General features: G+C 35.1%; 1 protein-coding gene across 1 annotated transcript in view; it reads right to left on the bottom strand.

Annotated features, from left to right (window-relative positions):
- Nucleotides 1–17,236, bottom strand: part of LOC100253765 (peptide-N(4)-(N-acetyl-beta-glucosaminyl)asparagine amidase) — a 54,474-nt gene that overhangs the window by 2,278 nt on the left and 34,960 nt on the right. The window contains exons 7-15 of the mRNA XM_002278386.5: nucleotides 14,615–14,728; nucleotides 12,012–12,066; nucleotides 11,855–11,941; nucleotides 8,238–8,293; nucleotides 8,046–8,105; nucleotides 7,828–7,915; nucleotides 6,931–7,692; nucleotides 6,750–6,810; nucleotides 1,916–2,015 (exon numbers count right to left, since the gene is read on the bottom strand). Of these exons, the coding sequence (XP_002278422.1) occupies nucleotides 1,916–2,015; nucleotides 6,750–6,810; nucleotides 6,931–7,692; nucleotides 7,828–7,915; nucleotides 8,046–8,105; nucleotides 8,238–8,293; nucleotides 11,855–11,941; nucleotides 12,012–12,066; nucleotides 14,615–14,728 (1,383 nt within the window). The remainder of the gene's footprint in view (nucleotides 1–1,915; nucleotides 2,016–6,749; nucleotides 6,811–6,930; nucleotides 7,693–7,827; nucleotides 7,916–8,045; nucleotides 8,106–8,237; nucleotides 8,294–11,854; nucleotides 11,942–12,011; nucleotides 12,067–14,614; nucleotides 14,729–17,236) is intronic.

Raw genomic sequence — 17,236 nt, forward strand, 5'->3', positions numbered from 1 at the left:
GGCTGAATATCCAATCATCTTATTGCAAAGTTCTCTCCATCATCTTTAACTGTCTAAAGAAAGAACCTTTGACTTATAATCTTTGAACAGGTAAAGTTGGAAGCAGAAGATGAGAAATCAGCATGCAAATTTGCAAGCAAGCTTTTAAAAATAAAGCTTATAACCCTTCAAGACTAATGAGAATTTCACTGAGGTCATTTTTAGAATGCTAGAATAGAGAATGAGAATGAGAAATCAGTTCCATCTCCTATTCGCTAATGCGTTTGGATTGTTTTTGAGAATGAGAATAGGAATAAAAAATTCATTGTTATGGAGACCAAATCTCACTTCTCCTAGGATTTTGATTCCTCTCTTCTGCATGAGATTATGATACACCTCCATTCCCATCATATTTCCAGTCCCATGCCCATATACTAAACGCATCCTGAATCTAATCATTTCTGACAATTTTTAACAATTGCTCTTGAATGACCCTAGTTCAAGATAGGGCTCCCAGAAGAATACCAAAGATAGGAAGAAGGAAACAACCCTTCTGGGAGAAACTGCCCTGTTTGCTCTGCTAAACTAGGAACCTCATCCATTGCAATCAATTAAGAGTTACCTGGAATGATTTGTAACCAGGACGACACCTAAAATATCTAGACATCCATCTAATAGTTATTAGAGGAACAACATAATAGAAAGATAAATTGGATTCGTATAGATCCATCAAAAGCTTTCCTCAAAATAAGAACTTACCAGGAGATAACAGATCACCTGTCCTAATCACACGAATTCCAGAAGATTCCAACGCAATTTACTAACAAGCATGTAAAAGACTTGACTGTAAAAAGTTTAACTTTGGACTGAGTTCGTGGGCCATAGCTGTTGCTCTTGTTGGCTTCTCTCTTTTGTATGTTTCCTTGTTTACTTTCCATGTATAAGGTTTGCCCATACTGGTTGTCTTCCTTTGATAATATCATTTTGCCAATGGACTTATCTGTTGAGCTTATTTCCTTCTCCTTTTTGGGTGTTTTCCTTGTTTATCTCGCATGTATGAGGGTTTGCCCCAGTTGGATCTCTTCTTTTGGGCAAAAAAGAGTAACAATGAGATACCTTTCCATCTGATTTAGCCTAAACCTATCCACCTCAAGATATATAGCGAACCCTCCAAATTTACATGGTGATTTTGCTGTTGGTTTTACTAAAAGAAAGCACTCCTCGACCTGACTCCAATGCACTCATTAACAACAATCTAGAATCTTCTACCTAGAACAAAACTCACAAGAGGACCTGAGATAAACAGAAACAGGACCACTCCTAATTTAGCCACACAATGTTACTGCAGAATTAATTTGCCACTCCATTTTATTCAAAGTTCCATTATCTTGTCCCCTGCCTAGATACATTCTTGTGTGGGTATATATATAAATCATATTTCCAGAGATTTGGCTCCAAAACCACCTCAGAGATGAGTGGCATTAAGTTGATAATCATCTTAAAAGAAAGACTGATGAGCATGACGCTTGAAACAATGAAATACTCTGGATCTATACCTTTTAAATTCTGGCAGTTAATTAAATATCTATATTTTAAAATTTTAAAACATAGTTAACTTCCCAGTCCTGTCTGCATCTGTAATTACTCTTCTTGAGTAATCTGCTAATCTTTCTTATTCCTGTCATTTGGCTACTGCAAGATTCTAACTTTCGTTTCTTAAAACTCCGTTTGAATCTTAGAAAGTATCAAGAAGAGGGGAAAAACAGGATGAACATCAAAATTCTTGTTTGTTTTAGAAAAAAAAAGGATAGAAGGTAAAATATAGCTAAATTATTTTAAAACTTCTACATTTTCGAGTTCTTTGTTAAAGGAAATAAAATTGAAGTAACATTGGAGAAAAAGATAAACCATAGCATTATGTTTCAGAAAAGCGTACCAATCCATTGGATCTCTCTCTGGAGCATCATTAGCTGACATCAACTCATATGCCACAAGTTCTTGCATCTTATTGTTTACTTTGTATATAATCCAACAACCTACAAGACCAAATTCAATTATTAAAACACATAATATAATAAACGTGAGTTAAAACTTGAGGCTGTGCGGATGATAAAGAGAGAAAAACTCTCATATAAAATTTCAGTTCACTTGAGTGTGATCATTTTCATCTCCTTTTTCTTCTTCTCTTCTTCCTCGTCTCTTCTTTTTCGTTTATATACACACAAACACACACACACACACATACATATTATTATTGTTGTTGTTGTTTGATAGGCAATAATAAAATTTTATAAAGAAGCATCTCTCCCTTGATGAAAACCCAATCAATCAACAAAACCAATTAAAGGCATTAAGCCTTCACCTATGTACACCTTTACCCACAAAAAGAAATTACCAAGGAATAGGCTCTTTAGAACATAGATCACTCCTTGCTCTCAAATGACCATTAATTTCTCTCTTTCCAAATTGTCCAAAAAAGAAACTCTCTGAATAACATGAACAACACCTAAGGAACACCAAACCAAAAGAAAAACAACTGCCAAAGAACCCTAGTCTTGGTACAATGAAAAATATGATCAATTTATTCTTCTTTAACTTTACATAGCATGCATCTATTAACCAATGTCCATCCTCTTCTATGAAACTAATCAAGAGTCAAAACCTTACCCCAACAAGCTTCCCACACGAAGGAACTTGCTTTAGATGGAACCCATGGATTCAAAATGACTCTCACCAAACAAGGAATTGACCTCCTTGACTCTAAGACAACATAAAGAGACTTCATGGAAAATTTATTTATCCTTGCGTCCATCCACACTACCCTGTCCTCCTCTCTATTCACCACCTTACCTAGCAATCTAGAGAAGAAAAACTGTACATTATCCAGTTCCCAATCATTTAAATGTCTAGTTCCAATGACACCTCTCACCTGTCTGGTCCCAGGAATCTACGACGTAAACCTCTTTTGATAAGGTTAAAGCATACAAAGATGTTAAAGAAATGTACAAGGGCACATTCCCACATCACCTATCTTTCCAAAACTTCAACTTTCTCCCATTTTCCATAAAAAGAGGGAAATTCTACAATTAAAGATATTTGTATTCTTCTTGATCGATTTCCATAACCAAACACCATGCCCATTTCTCACATCATAAGACCCTCTTTGCCTTCTTCCTGCCCATATTTTCCACTTATAAACCATCTCCAAAGAAAACTCCCCTTTCATATGCATATCACTATCTCCACTTACACAAAAGAGCCTTATTAAGTAAAGAAAGACTTCTAACACCAAAAGCCCCCCTTCTTTTCTTTGTGTAGACAATTGACCACTTCACTATTCTCCAAAGCCCCTCCTCCCCAAAGAAAGTCTCCTTGAATCTTCTCAAACCTCATTCTCACTTTTACCAAAATGGAAAACAATGACATAAAATAGATGCACAAGTTAGATACTGTGCTCCAGATGAAAGTAAGCCTCCCCTTTTAGAAACATAGTCTTTGCCACATCGATAGCTTTTTGCAAAACCGCTCTCCCACTCCATCCCAAGCCATCATTGATTTAAAAGAAGTGCCTAGTGGAAGCCCCATATAAGAAGACGGAAGTTCACCTACCTTACACCTTAATTCATAGGGCAACTTCTTTGCATTATCCACCCTTCCAACTAGAATTAACTAGATCTTTTCTACCCTTCGCATAGTTATCATTATGATATAACTTGTTGACTACTATCAACCTCTGGGTTTGGGTTGGGGGGGGGGGGGGGGGGGGGGGTGTGGTTGGGTTTGGTTGTGTTAGTGTTGTGCAATGCTCAATTTTGTTTTGAGAAAATGGAAAAAAATGGATGTTCTGAAAACATCTTTGAGAGGCAGAAGTAAGGACATCCTTGTACCCTAAATCCTAATAATCAAATGCAAGGTGTATATTTGGACTCCCAAGAACAAAGATCAATAAATTTATATTTCATAGAGATTTAGCAATATAAATTCCAAAAAGGAAGCTAAAGGTACATTGCAAAAGAAGCATTCTAAGTCAATGAATCAAAATAATTGCAGGGGTTTTCCGTCCAGATGCTACATGAGCTAGTTGCACCTTTACCGACACATTATTTCTTCTAGTACATTAATGATTCTTGAATAAAAAAACAAGTTTTGTTTATTAAAATAGTAATTTTGCAACTGTCACCTTTTGCATCCTTAATGTCATCAGAGCCAGTTTTTCTTCATGAAGTCATTGAAAGGGATTGAACTTAGCTTAAGAAACATGATGCTTGCAGAGAGCACAAGTTACATCATCTGGATCATTTGTTTTGTTTTCTGTTAAGGCTTTAACCTAAATTGACTTGATATATGCTATTAGCCTATTACCTAACAACTTAAACTTTTAAGTCAAATTGGTAGCTAACATGGCATCAAAGCCTTGTTGCTTGACACACATTGTTGGCTAATTATCAAACAACTTAAGTTTTTTGGGTCAAATTGGTAGCTTAACATTTTCAATTTAAAGCTCCTGAGATTCTACCACATATCAATCTGCAAATGACCCAGGATATAATAGCTTCATCAAAGTTGTTGATTGATTGAGAGAGAGAGAGAGTTGTTTTTTGTGTTCTCTTATGTAGCCTTGCCTTTTTGTGCCCATTGAATACCTTCTATGTACTAAACATGATTGTATTAGAGTTATTCTTTTAAGAGAGAATATGGTAAGAACGCTGAAGGTCTCCGTGGAGAGGAAGAGTAATATTTACGGCATCAATCTTGAATAGAATCATCTTTCTAGGTTGGCCGAGTTGCTTGATTGCAAGGCTTCTGTTTGGCCTATACTCTACCTGGATCTTCCTTTGGGAGGGAATCCCAAGGCTTGTGGCTTTTGGGATCCAGTGATTGAGAGGATCTCGAGGAGATTAGATGGGTGACAAAAGGCTTATTTATCTTTTGGAGGTAGGATAACTCTTATCCAATCTTGCCTCACCCACATGCCTAGCTACTTCCTTTCCTTGTTTAAGATACCCGCTTCAATGGCTGCAAAAATTGAGAGATTGCAAAGGGATTTTTTATGGTCAGGGGTTGGAGAAGGTAAAAGAGATCATCTTGTTAGTTGGGATGTAGTGTGTAATTCGAAGGCAAAAGGGGGATTGGGATTTGGGAAGATTTCTCTAAGGAATCTCGCTCTCTTAGGGAAATGGTTATGGAGGTACCCTAGGGAGGGTTTAGCTCTGTGGCATCAGGTTATTTTAAGCATTTATGGATCACACTCCAATGGTTGGGATGCCAACACTATAGTCAGATGGTCACATCGTTGTCCTTGGAAGGCTATTGCACAAGTCTTTTAGGAGTTTTCCAAGTTTACTCAGTTTGTGGTAGGATATAGGGAAAGAATTCGGTTCTGGGAAGACTTTTGGTGGGGGGACCAACCTTTGGGATCCTAATATCCAAGACTATTTAGAGTAGTCACGGATAAAAATATTCCTATATCTTCAATTCTCGGTTCTACTCGTCCCTTCTCTTGGAACTTTAATTTCCGCCGTAACCTTTACGATTTCGAGATAGAAGATTTAGAAGACCTCATGCGGTCACTTGATTGTTTGCATTTATCACATTTGGTTTTAGATGCGAGATCCTGGTCTTTATCTTCTTCAGGGCTTTTTACAATCAAATTTTTCTTTCTTGCCTTATCCCAATTTTCTAGTTCTCCTCTAGTTTTCCCTACTAAGTTCATTCGGAATTCTCAAGTCCCTTTCAAAGTCAAGTCCTTTTTCTGGTTAGTGGCACACAAGAAGGTAAATACTAATGACTTGCTACAATTGAAAAGACCCTACAAAGCTCTTAGTCCTGATATTTGTAAGTTGTGCATGAATCATGGAGAATCAACAGATCATCTTTTCCTACATTGCTCTTTGACGATGGGGTTGTGGCACAGATTATTTTAGTTAGCCAACACGGATTGGGTTCCCCCGAGGAGCATTTCCGACATGATGTCCATCAATTATAATGGTTTTGGTTTATCTAAGAGAGGGATAGTTTTGTGGCAAGCTGCGTGCATTGCTTTAATTTGGGTTGTGTGGCGAGAAAGAAATGCGAGGATTTTTTAGGATAAAGTAAGGAATTCAAAGAATCTTTGAGATTCTATTCATTTCCTCGCTTCTCTTTGGGTTTTTTGTTCCAAGGTTTTTAAGGGGATTCCCCTTAATGTGTTACAACTTGATTGGCTAGCAATGTGTAATTCCAATGGTTTGGTATAATCTAGAGAGATTGAATGTTTTTACATTGTATTTTCTTGTTTTCGTATTCTTGTAGTTTAGTTTTTCTTTGGTGGGAGGATTCCTCATCCTTCTCTTGTACCTTTTTTTTCTATCAATATATCCCTTTGTCATTTCCTATATAAAAAAAATAATAACTTCAAAGCTCCTGAGATTCTACCACATATCAATCTACAAATAACCCAGAATAGTAACTTAACACAGAAATTAGATTTGTACAACGACCTCTGATTGTTCGAGCAGGTGTGAGATCAAAACTCAGTTGTCAATGCTATCAAGAGGATGGCTTGGGTTGGAAATTGGATATGTTAGAGAATGTCTATTGAGAAAAGGTAGAAAGAAATGGAAGGGAAATAAAAAACAAACAAAGCATTTGACTTTAAATTCCTAAAAATCATCATATATCAAACTTCTCATGTTCATTTTTATTTTATTTTTAGTTTTCTTTTTCTCTGTTTGGTTGTCTCATGATTATGATGACAAAAGGAGTTTCATCATTAATTTGGTCAAGAGTACCTCTTGCACCATTTGGTTCTTCCCATTTAGACTTTTGAATTCCATCAAATGCGGATGTGGCCTGAAAAAGAGGAAAAAAAAATCATTTTCAAGATTGGATTAATAAATAAACATTTAAGGATACACTCCATATAACTCAAACGATACAGTGAAAAAAGACACCAGCAAAAATTTTACTTACAATTCCAAAAGGAAGCTCCTCGCCACTTGCAAGGACAAAACCAGAACATATTCTGTTTAACTTCACAAGTGGCAATGAGAGGGAATCTTTACCAAAGTTCTCACAGTTGCTAAAATTGTGGATCGCATCATCTAACCCATCCAACACAACAGGCAACGCTAACGAGGTTTTAACAGGATCACCAGCCAAACAAATTTCAACCCTCCCATCTGTTCCCAACTCACTCTTCAGGCTAAGAGCTTCAAGCAACTCACCAAAAGAGGGCAGCATCTGATCCACGAAAAATTTTCCACTACTAGAATCTGACTTTATGGAAGTTTTCCTCATTCGAAAAGGGGAATCCCTGAGCTCCACAACAATCCTTTTGAACATCTTGAGGATTTCAACAGCTCTAGATTTAGAAAGAGAGTTCAAAATGAATGAATAAAGGACAGGATAAAGTGCATTGTAAACTCTTGTCACATGCTCATCAATGCACATACGAACTGGGCAAGAAGAACTACTCAAAGAGGAATTGTCATCAGAACCAAATTCTGATCTTGAAATCCTCCACTCTTTGTCCCCACTCTGTCTTCCAGGTAACAAGGTTGAAGCATAATCTTTAGAATGGTACTCTCTCTCAATTGCTTCCATTTCATTCCTATCACGCTCCTCAAGTGTAGAAAGCACTTGAGATGTAAAACCTTTTCTACAGTCCTTTGTTATAATAGCAAGAACAGCAGAGAGTTCAGCCTCTGTAGTAATATTTCGCCTGGACAAAACCTGTAACATGAAAATATTCGTGCCCCATCAAAAACTGAACAAAACAGCAAGCATGCACGTATGCGAAGGGCAGAATAAATAATTGCCCTTTACTGAAAAACTGATGATGAATGAATGTTACAATAATCTTATTACCTCATGCCACTTTCTTGTGTAGCGTTTAGTGACATCATAAACTCCATCTTTTGCGATAGCAATTATATAATTCAATTTCTTGTTCCAGCTTTAAGAAAAAGTATGAGGTTAAACATTTAATACTGAGAAAGTTCAGAGCTAAAAGATTTGTCCAAGATTAAGAAAAACAATGAAGAGATAATTCAAGAAATATATCCATATCTGTGACAGAGAAGTACCCCTTTTCATATAACAATGGATTGTCAAATATTGCTTCACAAGGATCAAGATGCATCCATCTGTAAAATGATAAAAGCTCAACACATTTTTTACTATGTAGTTTACATCGGCCAAAGAATCACAAGAATTATAGCATGGTTCAACATAAATAAATAAATAAATAAAGATCTCCATCAGGAAATGAAGTTTACCTTCCAAAACAATGTGAGAAGCATTCCGTCCAAACGTGATCTGTGAAATCCAGAATCTGGAATTGAAACACAAGAAAGGAAGCAGAGATATGACTTCCCTTGAACTTCAGGTTATTAAAATTCCCTTTATATTTCTTTCTATTGTATATGACTAGAAGTCCCATTAAAATTCCCTTTCCATTGGTCGATACAATAGAAAGAAATATAAATGCAAAAAGCTAGAATTTCTACATTAAAGTTGACATTCCTACACGTATATTTAATTTTAGCTCACATCTTTCTTGCAATTAATCAATTTTTAACAATATATCCCAGAACTATCATATAAAACTAGAAATATGAATTTCCAAAATTGAGAAGGCATTATGAAACATGCCAATTCGCCACCGCTGGGGAAATTTCAGTGATTAGAATTAATGAGTACTCACATTATAGAAACTTGTCACGGTGAAAACCAAACATGATGCCATGGTCTTTAAATTCTAGTAGATAAAATTTATAAAATTCAAATAGAAAAACTAATATGCCTTTAGATTTATATTAATCATGTTTATCATACAGAAAAACTATTAACCTCCTTTTGATAAATTGTCATGAATGTTACAAATATATCAATGAAACTTTATTTAGGATCAAATTCTTAATATGTATGCATCAAAACCAATGGAATTTTTTATCCATGGAGAAGGTTTTGTTGGAGAGAGCATGATATGTATTGTGGAACCAAATCCTACAAGCTTAAGCTTTTAGGAAAATTGGTTGTTCAATATTGTAGTAGAGCTGCATTTGGCGGGAGGTCAAGTGTTTGAATCTTATCACTATATGTTTATTTCCCTGATTTATAAAGCCCAAGTGTATGCTAAAAAATGGAGGCTACATTTGAGGGAGGTTGTTGGAAAGCAAGCTATATAATGTGGACTGAAATCCTACAAGCTTAAGCTTTTAGAGAATTGGTTGTTCAACAGGTTTTTTTATGGTTGAAATGCCTAACAAATTGTGTTACAGAGGCTAGGGTACGCATCTCAGGTGCTAGCTTGTCTAACTCTCAGATTTATGTCAGATTTGTTTAATCCCCACATCTTAGGACATGGGAATATGGATAAATAATCTAATTGCCCTTTCTACTCATTCTATTCATCAAAGAAAATTAAATATGTACAACTAAGATAAACTATCCAAACAAATCTGAAGTTACTTATAATAAAATATGAAGTCATTCATTATTGTCCTTGTTAGACAATACCAATGAGTACAAATATGATCAATAAGCATGTTGCACACATGCCTTACCCGAACCCTTCCTGATGTCATGTCCAACATGGATACTTCACATATTGTGAAGTTTCCATGTAATTTAGCTGACAAATACAACAAAAGGAAACACCATATTTACATATTATTTCAATGTAACAGCTTTCAAAAGTCAGTTTGTTGGAAGATTTGACAAATTATGTCTAGAATTGAATGACTATAACTTGTTTGTAAATATTGTAATTGATTTGTATGGTTGTATATTTTTTATTACTTTCCTTATTTCTTCGCTAAAAATCTGCCTAGGATCCCTGATTTAGTCCTAAATTAGCTATAGCCTCGTTTCTATATAAGTTGTACACATCCTTTTTGAGAATCAAGAGCGAGAATTTATCCATTCCTTCAAGGTAGAGCAGGTAACAATTATGCAATCTGTATCATCTTCTTCTAGGCCTTCATTGCCATTTTTTCTTTGGCCCTTTTGGCCAACTGTTGTGCTTAGCCTTCATTGCTGAGCCTTATATCAGCCCCGTTTTCATCCAGTTTAAATCTGTCATCTCCTCTTCTTATATCTTAGAAATTCCCAAGAATGTCAGAAATCTCCGAAACCATATGTTAAAACTTCTTGGAAAGCCCCAATATGGGATCAAAGGAACCAGTACAAGAGGAGGAAATCAAGAAACTAAAATGGATGTGAATACGATTGTCAAATATTGATATGGAAATTCATGTGAAATGCTTGTGTTGAACAAAATAGATTGAATGTGGATTATCTTGTAAATAAAATGTGATACTTGTGATGTAGCATCCTATTTAGTGTACTAAAGCATGGTGCACACCTGCACATAAAAGTAGGAATACATATATTTTGTCATCATAATGAACAAGGAAAAACATGATACAATTGCTAGATTGTTTTCTTGGAGCCTAGCTTTAAAATGCACAAGGCATAACACAAGGCGCACGCTGAAGCAAAGTGAAACACAACTTAGGATGCATATCAATTTTATACAATATGATCAAAATCCTATCCAAGCAACAAAAAGTTTAAGAGCCCAAATATTTAAAAAAAAACATTCAATAAAAAAGTAATGAAATTATATAAATTTCAATATATAGTTAGAAAATTTTAAAATAAATGTATTGAAAAAGAAAAATAAAGTAGACAAGGCATGCTTCTCCAACAAGGCACACAACTTGTCAAGCAAGGCACTATAACAAGGAAGTGGTTGAGCCTTGGGCCTAGGCATGCTGTAAGCACGCCTTTAACAACTATGTCTTAGAGATTGTTGCATTCTCTTGGATTTGTGGTTGGTATAAGAGATAATACTCCCCAAGTTGATATGTTGATTTTATTTTAGATGGTAATTTCCATATATTATTTATATGCAGGACCATTGATTCTTGGGTGAAAATCCCTAAATCCCTTCGGGAAGACACTTTGATGTGAGTGTGAAAATGGTTTTGCCCCTAGATTATAGTCTCTAAACGTAAGAGGTTGGTCTTGCTCTTGGGTTATGAGTTCTAAAAGATATGATATAGGTCCAGTCCTTGAGTTATAAGTCCCAAGATACACAGGGTATGGTCTTAGGTTGGAATCCTAAAAATATAATTCATTGATATGGGGGTCACCTCTTATATGGCCTTCCATCGAGTACTTGTTAAGATTGGTCATCCCCGAATTGCCATGTCCTAAAGGTGTGGGAGCTTTCATCTTTGGGTTGAAAGTTAAAAAAGATATGGATTATTCGCATGAGCTTCTACTAGTAGTGAGCAGTTTATGGGAGGTAACACACATGAAACACAATATGCATGAACATTGTTGAGTTATATTATTCATTTTTACATGAATTGGAGAGCATGATGTGCATGGATATTGTTGATTTGTATTATTTATTGTTACATGTATGATACTTATTGATTGGTACACTATCATTTTGTTGTGTGAATCATAAGAATATAAATCCTTTTCACTCTCCCATAGTTAAATGTTTTGTAATTATTGCTAAGAAGAGGTGGGAACTAAAAAGATCGACACATCCTATGTTGCAAAGCTTTCCTCTGAACAATAATATCAAAATTTTAAATGGACATAGGAAATTATACACTTGCCTTCCTTTGAGTCCATCTTGGGTTTCAAAAGTGTGATTTAAATCCCTATCATTTTGGATTAAGTCATGAATTCAAAAGTAAGGTGTAATAATTCAATTATTAAACCATTTCTTGGAAAAAGAAAAAAGAAAAAAGAAGACTAGACTCTTTTGGAGCATTATGCCTCAAGAGGTTCAAACTTGAATATTAAATTCTCCAACACCAGTATAAAAGCCAAGTAAAAAACAACAAATAATTTTCACAGGATTACTAACCAGGCGAGATTCATAACCAAAAGCTCGACAATAGAGTGTAAAGCAATTTGCCCACTCCCCACAGCGCCCCTTTCTTGTTTCCACAAGCTGCACAGAAAAGGATATGGGGAAGTATATGAAATAAAAACTTCTTAATCAGATAATGAAACTTCAATACCTTTAATGGATCATTGTAGCGTGGGAACCGAGTGATTGTTGAGCAGGAGTTGCACCTGATGTTAAAAAAGTGAATTAATCTAGTAAGAGCAATGAAAGAGAAAACAAGAACATCACATGCAAACAGAGGAAACACTAAGTGCAGATTATTTTTAACAAATTGTCTGTGAATCAACTAAGGATGCAAGTATTTTTGGACTCAACCAAAACTATAACCTTATTTGTCAATCTTTATAAATTTCAAAATCTGGATCACCCACATTTAAAAATACTTGTCACAACATTTCAAGATGTAAACCGCTAAGCAAACAGCTTAAGGAATTAAAAATTAGAACAGGATGAAGGTTCATAAAAAGGTTCTCTAATTTTCAAACTTTAGGTGAATATTAAATCATATTTATTGGTCAAAAAATGAATAACAAAATTTAAAAAATTTTGAGAATGAAGTCTAACATTATAAAAATTCACAAATTTTAATTCAATTAAAAATAAATCTTGAATTATTCAAAATAAATGCAAATTGAATGGATAATAATTTTTTGAATAAATAATGTAATAATAAATTTCATAAATAGTAACATGAATAAGAAAAACAGAAATCATGTTTAGAAAGGTAAAAGGGACAAAAGAAGAAAAAAAAAAATTAAAAAGGGATGCATTTAGTAATATGGATGGATTTGTAAAGTAGGTGAGAAGGACGCTTTTGGTGTAAAGAGTAAGTCAATCATTTTTTAAATAGGATAAATAGCAAGCAAGGGTGAGAAGTGGGAGTTGTATTTGTTCAATATTTTCAAAAAAGGGCCTGAAAGCATAATTTTCCCAAATAAAAATCTAGCCACTGAAAAGTCCATCCAGAACTTTAATTTAGAGAAAGTTAAAGCTGTAACTTCTTTTTCTGTGACAATTACCACCATACAAGTGACATAGGAAAATAGGATAAATGTATCAATAAAAGTGCCTAAAAACAAGGGGTGGGTGCAACCCATGTACACCTGATGTATACAAGCAAAAAGGAGAGGGGAACCAATCAACTAATTCTTTCACCTAGCTAGCCAACAACCATACCACTAACAAAACCCAAAAAGGAAAAATTAGCTACATCAATCCCTCACCTGACCACAATAACAAGATCTTTAAAAACACATCTTCTACCACCAAGCTGGACCACTCCACAATTTCAGAGGTTCTACCATTGTGATCTTTCCAAATGACCTAGAAAAGATACCAAGTAATTGACCTCAAAACCACCTTGAACCTGATTTCCACAAAAGCAACTTGCCAGCTAAGCAGATAGCTCTAACTAAGTGGGGGAAATCTCAAGAAACACCAAACATAGAGAATACAAGGGACCATAACCCAAAAGTCCAGTTACAGTGCATGAGGATGTGTTATGAAACCTTGCATTTGAAGTTCAATGGAACCTTTCTAGGTAGAAAAATATTACTGAACAAAGATAAAGAGAAGAATGAGAAGAAGGAAACAGAAAAAAATGAGAGCCTAACAACAAAAACTGAGACTACAATCATGGGGATAAAAATTCCCCATAACAGACTCAAGGATGTGGCTCTTGCAAAAAAATTTAAAGGGACTTTTGATACAAGGAAATTTCAAGGGGAATGGGCTGCTAAAAATGTCTTTATGGTCAAATTCTCTACAATTTGGAAGTTTCTTTTAGCACTGCAAATTAACATCCAAATAATATTCAGTCAAGTTAGGCTAGAAGAAAATGGATGCACAAATATGATTTCTGCTCAAATATCACATGTTATTTACTAGAAACATGTACTTGATATTTGTTGCATGTACGAACAAACTTTAAGGTTTTTATGAAGAATTCAAATTCTAGAGAGTTTGAATCCCTGGAAGTGCAATTATCGGGATTGAAATATCAGCAAATAAACAGGGCCCTCAACCAACGCAATTGATGCTGAATTCCAAAAAAGAGTTTTCTCCAACACAATGCAATTCCTAAGGGAATTATCATTATTATTGGATTCTAGCTAGAGACATCTGGGCATGAAAAGAAAATCTAAGAAGTACCACTGGATAAACATTCAAAAGAGACATTTGAGCCTAGGGAAGTGTAGCCCTGTAAAATTCTAAAATCACTGCAATGACAGTATATGGGAAGCAGAATAAATTTCAATGAAGAAACTTCTGAAAATTACACCATCTTACACATTAACCTAAAAAGATAAGTTAATTAATGCCATTCATATACTTGTTCTTGGAGCTGCCAGGAGATTTCAAAACAGATGTTGAGCAAGAGAAATCTTTAAAATTGTTCATGTGTCAACAAATAGTTAAGTGATAGATGTGTCTTTGTTCCTACGAGAATCATCCTGATGAATTTAATCGAAAAAAGGAACCAAAAGTGCTAAGTTTTTTTATCACACCTAATTCCACAATGCATGCCATAATGGAAGCTCAACAGCCAAATATTGGTAAAATTTTTGGTGTATGCTTAGAGAAGGGAGGGGATAGGACCATAGAAATCAAAAGTAAACAAGGAATCCCAGAGAAACCATAAGATAGCTGAAATTAAAAGAGAAAACATTGACACAAGAGGACAACTTAAGAATGGAAACATTCTCACTGCCATACCGATAAAGTTCAACTCGAGAACCTCCAAAAAGAGCTTCTGAAGGAAGTGGGCTACCCATGCCATAACTTATGGTTTGGTTGCCGCAACTATCACAAGGAGGTGCATCGACCCACCTACAATATCACAAGATGAATAGACATACCCATGATATTCAGTCTATCAGCAATTAATGGTAAAATGGAGCACAAATTCTTTTACAACAAAATGCATTGAAACTCTGTGCAACAATAGATACAAGTTCAACCCAAGGAAAAGTTATTTGGAATAAAATGTGATAATACATAGTATGTTCTATATTGTTCTTGAAGACAATTATAAGCGTATCATTCAAATTCTTAATCAATTTCCTAGTGGGCATTCAAGTCTAGACAACCAAAACTTAGTTTTCTACTCCCTGAACCTCTCTAAGTTTTCATGTTATTTCTATAATGACTGAAGCTTTACCCAACATCACTGTCATATGGATCAAAATATTTTTGGGTTCAAACTTCCAAGAATTGATTCCATTTCTGAACTGACCAAAGTTTAAAGGAAACTTAAATTTCAACTTAACCATTTCAAGGGGTCATTTGTCAATATTTTACTAAATCATTCCAATAGAAATCACCTAAAACTAAAAACATCCCTAACACAACCCCTTCTTGGGAAGCTAATTTATGTAGAATGCTCACAAGCATATCTGCAAAAATGACCACTAAAAACTTCATAAATGGGGGGTGTTCTAGAGGAACAAAAACCAATAACTTAAAATAAATAAACATTTCTGTCACCTTTGGAAAGGTTTTTCAAGAATGTCACCATTTGTACAAGTATGCATGTAGACATGATAAGAACAAGGCGACTGAGTGAGATGTAAAAGAAAAAACATTAAAATAGAGGATTGGGTACACCTAGTATCTTCAATTTACACATGAATATTAAATTATAAAAAAAGTAAAGAAACACTCAATGATGAAAACACAATTCTAGTGAATAGGGCTGCTAAAGATTGGATTAAAGCGTCTAAAGGCTTAAGACAAGGCAACCCTCTCTCCCCCTTTCGCTTCATTATTGTTGTGGATGTTTTGAGTATGATGGTTGTAAGAGCTGAAGATAGAGGCTCTTTAGAAGGCTTTTTGGTAGGGAAGGATAGATAAGGGTTTCCCTCTTTCAATTTGCAGATGATACAATTTTTTTTTTCAAGTGCTAGCCATGAGGAGTGGCAGAACAGTAAGTTCAGCTTAATGGTTTTTGGTTGCATGTCATGCTTAAAGATCAATCTAGGAAAAAACTCCTTAGCAGGTATTAATGGAAGTGAGAACTCTGTTCAATAATTAGCTTCATTGTTGGATTGTAGTGTCTTTGCTTAGCCCCTACCTTTTTAGGTCTCCTTGTAGGTGGAAATTTTGGAGCCGCTTCTTCCTGAGATCTAGTGTTAGATAGGATCTCTTGTCATTTGGATGGTTGAAAGAAAGTGTTTTTATCTTTGGGAGGTAGAATAACCCTTTTGCAACCCTATTTATCTCTTATCCCACTTATTCCCTTTCGATCTTTTAGATCCCAACTAAAATGGCCTATAGGATTGAGAAATTACAAAGAGACTTCCTTCAGTCAAGGTTTAGGGAAAGTAAAAGACATCGCCTTGTTGAGTGCGATCTCATGTGTAAACCCAAGAGGAATAGAGGATTGGGTTTAGGAAGATGTGAAGAAATCATAGTATTTTTTCTCCTTATGAAGTGTTACAACCCTAGGCAATATATAATACATTTAGTAGTTTATAGGTGCACGATTTTAGGCTAGAAAATAAGAGCAGATTCTACCCTATCTAGAATATTAAATCCCTATAATTCAGGGACTGATTCTATCCTAATTTGAATCCCTAAAAATTAGGGATTACTTCACCATTGAAATAGCCTAATCTAGGTTAACAATATATACAATTGCACACAATCTACTATCATGTGAAATAAGGTTTTCTCACAGGAGAATCTCTTGGAGGAATAAAAGCTCTTCTTGGAAAGTGGTTATGGAGACTTCCTAGAGAGAGCAATGCTTTTTGGCATAGGGTCATCCTAAGAATTTGTGGTTTGCATGCCAATGATTGGGACACCAATACTATTGTTATGTGGTCACATAGTTGCCATTGGAAAGCCATTTCTTATGTTTCCAATGATCAAAATTTGCTCAATACTTGGTGAGAGATGAAAAAAAAAAACTCACCTATAAAAGGATACTTGGCTGGGCGAGAATCCTCTCACACTTCAATTTCCAAATCTGTTCCTAGTCATAAGGACAAGAAATATGCTTATCTTCTCTACCATAGATCAATCCTTTATCAATCCACCTTGGAATTTCAATTTTCGTCGAAAGCTTTTTGATTCGGAGAGTAAGGAACTAACTAACCTCCTCTCTTCTCTAGGTCATGTGTACATATCTTTTTCCTTCACAAATGAAAGGGTTTGTTCATTGACATCCTCAAGACTTTTCACTGTCATCTTTTTTACAAAGCTCTCTCAATTGCTCCCCCTTCTCCTATCTTGACTTCTTTTGCTCTTGCTATGTTAATCCAAAACTCAAAAGCTTCACCAAAGGTTAAGGTCTTCACTTGACTTGTGGCTAATAAGAGGGTTAATGCTAATGAC

Source organism: Vitis vinifera, chromosome 14, assembly GCF_030704535.1.
Source record: "Vitis vinifera cultivar Pinot Noir 40024 chromosome 14, ASM3070453v1".
NCBI classification, from domain to species: Eukaryota; Viridiplantae; Streptophyta; class Magnoliopsida; order Vitales; family Vitaceae; genus Vitis; species Vitis vinifera.